This window comes from Pundamilia nyererei, unplaced genomic scaffold (genome assembly GCF_000239375.1).
Source record: "Pundamilia nyererei isolate P.nyererei 1_Seehausen unplaced genomic scaffold, PunNye1.0 scaffold00011, whole genome shotgun sequence".
Classification (NCBI taxonomy): Eukaryota; Metazoa; Chordata; class Actinopteri; order Cichliformes; family Cichlidae; genus Pundamilia; species Pundamilia nyererei.
In genome coordinates, this window is record NW_005187412.1 from 1,208,830 (window position 1) to 1,215,712 (window position 6,883).

The 6,883-nt window shown below is 37.0% G+C and overlaps 1 protein-coding gene across 2 annotated transcripts in view; it reads left to right on the forward strand.

Moving 5' to 3' along the window:
- The window catches only part of pcdh9 (protocadherin 9), a 186,843-nt gene extending 180,306 nt beyond the window's left edge, over positions 1 to 6,537 (forward strand). For both annotated transcript variants that reach the window (XM_013908555.1, XM_005724169.1), the window contains exon 5: positions 5,367 to 6,537. In XM_013908555.1, coding sequence (XP_013764009.1) covers positions 5,367 to 5,737 — 371 coding nt within the window. In that variant the 3' untranslated portion in view covers positions 5,738 to 6,537. The remainder of the gene's footprint in view (positions 1 to 5,366) is intronic.
- The last annotated feature ends 346 nt before the right edge of the window (positions 6,538 to 6,883 follow it).

Consider the following 6,883-nt stretch of genomic DNA (forward strand, 5'->3'; position numbering starts at 1 on the left):
TATATATATGTACTTTTACTACAAGACAGACCTTTATGTATTGGTTATGTTTATAACATTGTGTGCCATTACATGCCTTAGTGTGCACAGTGATGGAAAGGTGGCATGCGTATATATTCTTAGTAGTAGAAGATAAAAGGGTCACAAAGAAAAAACTTACACCAGAAGCATACAGAATAAATCTCTCTGACATATCTTGAGGGTTTTTGAGTGGTAGTGGAAAAACAGCACTATGGAACTTTTAGCCTCCGTGCTGGACTAAAACAAAGCCTCATTCATCCCTAAATAACAACATCTGGGCATGCTTAACAGCATGGATAAATAAACAAGCCCTGTGGACACTAAATCCCCCACACTCAATCACTCTCATTCCCTCTCCACCCGTTCCCCCTTGCCATTCTCAAGGCTGTGAGTTGTTGGTGTGGGACTGGCACATCAGCACTGATAGTGTGCATCCAATTAATTAGCCAAATGTTATCTCATTAGTAATAGCCAGAAGACTAAAACAAGACTCCCTTATAGTTGCAAACAACCTCTGGTCAAAAATAAGGATGATTCTCTCCTCCTCTGTAACCTCTGTGATCTTTTGATGCTGAGTGGGAGGAGAGAAAGAGAGGCATGTAAATACTTTTTTGGTCAAAGTGTCCATCGTTAAACAGCTATTTCTTGTACCTCACATTTATTCCACAGCTTCCGCAGAATTAAGCACACCAGCCCTTAGCACAGCCTAATGACATCGTATCAGGAGGCAATCTAATGGTTTCTTTGTCTTTAAGGTATCTGTCTTTGTGGACATCTGCAACATTTGCACAGCGCTGTAAGCAAAAGTCAGCACCATCTGACACAGTTCTGAATCCCTTGCATTCCTCAACACCTGTGCCTCAATGTTATTTAAAGTACTCAGGGGCTCTGCACCAAACACAAGCCACCGGCTATTTGCTTCTTTGTGCGTTTGTGTGTGTGTGTGTGTGTGTGTGTGTGTGTGTGTGTGTGTGTGTGTGTGTGTGTGTGTGTGTGTGTGTGTGTGTGTGCAAGCACAGGGAGGAATTTGACTTCCTGAGCACAGTAACCATGAGCAACACACTATGCAGAGATAAAGTAGAAATAAATAATGTGAAAACAATTTTGTATGAATGAAAGGAACATTAATTTACATATACTCTATACTCCTTATTTATGCAGTAGAGCCATGTGCTTGTGAAATCAGCTGAATTAAAAAGCTTAAAAAAGCTTAGGGTATTTTGGTTTTGTTTCCAAATGACACGTTTTGTCTGTATTTAAAAAAAAAAACATGAACAAAAACGCAATAATGTTAGGCAGGAGATTCGGAAAACAATTCTGTTTCTCTATCTGTTTGTTCATAACATCAGTATATTAAAAGAACTCTGTGACTTAGGAAAGCTATGTTTATATCAAAACTTTAGCTAAGGTACAAATGAGACACTGAGGTGTATTTTCTCTACAATTACTTCGCAAGTCACAAAAGGAATCATACTCGGTCTGTTGATGTTGTGACGTTATGGTTTGTTGGTGCTTTTCGTCCATCCAGCGCTCTTCAGGATTCAGTAGGAGTAACAAGATGTTATTTGACATCCTCTGGAGTATTCCCATTCACCAGTGACAGGTTTTTTATTACACGTTTGGCATGTGCAGCCATGTTATTATGCAAGAATGTTTAAATAAATTACAATCCAAATAGGAAACTGGGTTTCATGAATTATATGGTCCATCACCAGCCCACTCCGAATTGTAATACATGACATGAGATGTAACTCTGAGAACAGAGTTGGGAAGTCAGAAGGTAATGAGGCAAAAAGGGAAGCTTTTCTTCGGAACAAGATAACCAGGAAAAGTTAGCAGCTAATAAGTGCTGGTAGTCAGTGTTATCCAGTTCGGTAATTGAGCCCGATCAACAGGTAAGATTAAAATAAAGAGCAATGAAAGGAAAAGAAATTATTTTAAAAAATGCATAATTAACTACGTGTGCATATTGATTATGGATATGGAAACTGTGACTAGTCCAGCAAAAAAAAAGGACATGACAAAAAGTATTAAAAAAATATAAAGAAAAATAATAATGCTGGTTAAAATGAGGGTTTTGTTCTTAATAAATGGGTTTCACCCACTCTAAGAGGAGGCATTCTCTTGCAGTGTCAAAAAGTCTTCTCCAGGGCAACGTGGACTAATGGGATAAAATCCCTGCTCTTACAGTGTACTTTCAATTAAACAGACTCACATATTTCTGCACACTTAAGAACAGGCCTCCGTTCGCATGCGTGCATCAATGGGGAGCCAGTAAAGAAGGATTGCTGGTGTTTTGGTTTTGTTTGAAATTGGTCTGCTGAGTCTGAGTTTTAAATACTCTCCATTTCTTTCATTTTTGGAAGTGTGGAGTCGGGCTCCTGGAGAGTGATATACCACAGAACTTTTATTAAGCTGGTAATAGCGAAGTGATATCCTGGAGTTGTTGCTGAAGTTTAAATATGTTGCTTTACTAACAGTGCCTCAGATAAATGTTTAAAAAAAAGACTAAAAACCTGAAGGGACAGTGTTCTGATAATCCTGTCATATGTTTTATTGGATTGATTTATTTTGCAATGTATGGTCATGTTACTGTATTTTCCATAGCATCTCTTGGGGTACAGTGGAGTGTGGACATTTCAATCTTTTATCCTTTATATTTAGGTATCCAATTTATTTTGACTTCCCTACTCATTTGCTTTCCCTGTATGGGAATTATAGGCTGGCATTATAAGACTCTTGTATATGAATAGATTTTGTAACCTATCAGCTCTATACCTCAAGTGGTCTTTTCAATCAGGCTTTGTCTCTGCATTTTCTCAAACAGCAGGTATACAGAGATTAACGGTGAAAATGGCTGATTCAAATTATCCTCTGCTGCCCACTGGGGCCACTGATTGTACCAATCTGCATGCAAATGGTCATGTTTATTACACCAGGGGAAAAGCAAAGCACAAAGTGTTCTTGATTAATGACTGGCTCTGCTTTGTTAAAAAAGGAATCAAAATTAAATAGGAAACATAGACATTACAGTCATTTGATCCTGCTGTAATCAATACACAAAGTCCAAATTCATCATATGTATATAGTCTAATTTACAACCTTGTGTTATTACATTATTATTTCTCAAGTGTCCAGTGATTGCAAAGTTAGAAGAAATGCCATCAGAGACATAATGATTTTAATGTCGTCATTATTATCTTATTAAAAAAAAGTAGATACAAATGGGAGCCTTCTTTCTTGTTCATTTGTTCTCAACTGCACACCATGTACTGTATATGTTCCTTCTTACCATCTCTCTTCCTTAAGAGTTCCCCAGATATCTACTCACTCATCTACAATTTCATTTGAGGAATTCATCTTGCCGTCTCCTGGGTACCATGTATTATTGCTCTCTGTGGTTCTTCATGCAACTATGATAATGTGTATCTTGGTTATACTCCTCATATGCCAATTATGGGTGCCTGTTATTGTGATGGACTCTACATTCACACAGAAGAGTGACTGACTCCTGCTTCTGCTTTCTTCACATCATTTTCCAGTATGTGCTGTAAAAGTCAGAAAGCAGTATTAAAGAAGTGAGGCTTAGTGGAGTATGAGAAAATGTTCCCATTTGGATCAGAAGACATGAATAATTATAGCAATAGGAAAAAATTGCTCTCCTCATGCAAAACAGTTTTATTTTTGCCCAAGATGAGCTTTATAAAAAGGTTTATAGGCCAAGCAGTGACTGTCAGAAACAAACAATATGTGAATCTCCAAATATAAAAAATGTAAATGTCAATTTGTATGCTGTGTTGCATAATCCAAGACAATCATGTTAGATTACAGTTAACTCAACATCAATTTTGAAAATATGAAATCGCAATTTGAACTACAGACTCAATATTTTATATGAAGTGGGTGTTTTATGTATCAAAATCCCTTAAAAGTCAGTGCTAAACATACACACAATTGCATTTTAGCATTAACATTTACTAATTATTGTATTGTTATTATATTGATCCATCTAGAAGTCTTTGACAGAGCTCGCAAAAACAGTTTCAATATAAAAGTAGCTGCCCGATGTAGTGAGTTTGGTTCTTAGACATTTCCAGTGTTTTTCAAAATTAATCCCAGAAGTAAAGTACAGCAAGGTTGCTTTCAATGCAAAATGTTTAACTGACCTTGAAATGTTTACGGCTGAATTTTCTGATCACATTGGTACAGGATAAAGGTTATGCAGACCTTAAAGGTCAGCAGACTAAAACAGTTAGGTGATGATGTTATTCTAAGCCAAAAGTGTTTGTTATGGATTCTCAGTAGACCTAGCACACTGTAAACATTGCAGCAAGGCTTTGACCATTCACTGATGCTGGCATTTGAATATTAAGTTAAACTTTAATTAGCAAAAAAGTTTTACCACTCTATACCATTTTCTGGTATATCTTTGTAACATAACTAATCTGAAATTTTATATATGTAAATGAAGAAGGAGAAAAAACAGTTTTCATGCCCAGGTTTGCAAAAAACAAAAAGCAACCCCTTTTAGCTGATGCACCAGCCGATTAGCAGTTTGTGAAGCAAAGGGACAAATTAGGACAAATAGGTATAATTTTCTCTTTTAGGTAAAACAGAAAAAAACCCATATGAATTAATTACCCACTAATGCTATACTATACAAACACAAACATGACTGCTTTGTTTTTCATTTTAAGAAAATAAAACTGATTCAAAGAAGGAGATTTATTCAAATGGGAGAATTCCATTACATTTCATGCATTATGCATGTTTTCTATCAAATGAGATTTCAACAAATACCACCTGAAATATTTACTGTTTGATGGTGATGTATGTTCAGCCAAGGAGTAGCCAGATGGTGGCAGAGAGCTGGCAAGGAAAGATGATTTGTTGTGATGCAAATTGTCCTTCAACTTTCTTCCCCCCACCTCCCGGTTTAGGTGAAGTGAGGTAGGCTAATTTCCAGAAAATCATTTATAGTGGAGACAGCAACATGATTTACAATAAGGAATTAGTGAACTTCTATGCCTTTGAATAGCTTATAACATAACCGTTGGCTGACGTGTTTAAAAACCTGTTTAGATTAACAAATAAATAATAAAGACTATTAGAAACAATTTTAAATCTGCCAGACGGTGGCTTTCCTAAGATCTATAGCACTACCATGTCTCCCAGTTCCCTAAAGCAAATCTCCTTCTCTGTTACATTCCTAGCTTGTTTTCTGAATCACTAAAGTATGCGAAGTTCCCCCTCTCATATTCTGGGTTATTCTGGAGTGGAGAACCTTACGTTCAGCGAGAACAGCAAAATATATAACAACTCTCTTTCTGGTTCTTCTGTTTTAGATGGCCCCCTTGGACCACGCGGTCTAGTGGAAGCTACAGAGATGTGTACACAGGAGTGCCTTGTCCTGGGACATTCAGACAACTGCTGGATGCCGCCAACACTGGGAACATACCAACAGCCCAAGTCACCTGTAACCAGCTTCGGGTCTCAGAGGGAGTGGGGTCCCAAGGACAAACTGCTCAATGGACATACTCTGAGCAGAACCTGGAAAAATGAGAGTGGGCGGTCAGAGCATTTTGGTGACAGAAAGCAGTTTGGAAGTGGGGAGGGACACTTCACCAGCAGTGGCATGGCTGATATTCCACTGGTGAGTCTCAAGTCCTGCCAGCCAGCCTCTTGCCCAGACAGCCCAAAGGACCAGCAGCTATAAGAGGGACTTTCCTTCTGTGCTGTTAGATGTCCTTACATCTGGACACAGTGAACAGGCGGAGCAATCATCGGAGCTCCTCCCCATTTTATTTTTTCTCTCTTATTTCTGTTCTTCGCGCTTAAGTTGATGCTTCTGCAGTGTAAGAGCCACATTTACTATGGTGGTCACAAAATAGTGCTTATGCTGTGTTACCATGGCTCTAGAGGAAACTGTGTGTGTGATCCTCTATGGATTTCTTTAACATTCAGCAAGGTTTTTTTGTTGAGTGTGAATTGGACAAGTGCCACGGGGACGTGCATAAATTAAAAGAAATTAGAAGAAAGGAAAAAAAAAACTACCATGGCTGACCAATATATACAAATATTTGTGGTGTGGTTGTTATTGAGTTGTTCAGGACTATATTTAATCGACACAATCAAAGAAAATGGAATTACACTTCAGAAAGTGTTGTTCTAACACTGTTTGTGAACACTTGTTTATTCTGTCATTGTCTCTGTGTTTGTAAATAAGACTTATTAACCACTATCATGTATCTGTAATATCCAAAGTGAATAGGACAGTTTTTGGCCGTTATCATTATAATGCCTTGTCATCAGAATTTGGGATTTTAGCTGGACTGAGCTCTATAATAAGGGAAAATGTACAACAACAAGACATTTATGTATTTCTTGGAAAAAATACTGTTGATTTAAGCAAATTTTCCATCTCGTAATATACCCAGTGTTGCCCATATTTCTTAATAATTTTCTTCAAGTAATGCAAAACCACAACCAAATCTTTTTTTCTATAAAAAACAAAAGAAAAACACAAACAAACAAAAAACAAAAAAGCAAAATGTTTTGTATGAAGGATGTCAGTGCTCAATATGTGCATTATAAAAATGAAAAGTTCTGAAAGCTCTCCATAAACCAGTTTTGAAGGTGTTCAGTACAAATTAAATAGCAATATATTTGTAAATGGCTAAATGTTTTATCTAATGTTGATCTTATTACTGTATAGATTTTATTCAAATTGTGATTTGACTGAGAAAAATCCCTCAGTAGTATCTGCAGTTTCCTGGCATATGTATATATCTGTATTATTTCCACACAAGCTATTATTTTCCATACATAAGAAAACACAGGTTAAGATCACACTTTAATCACT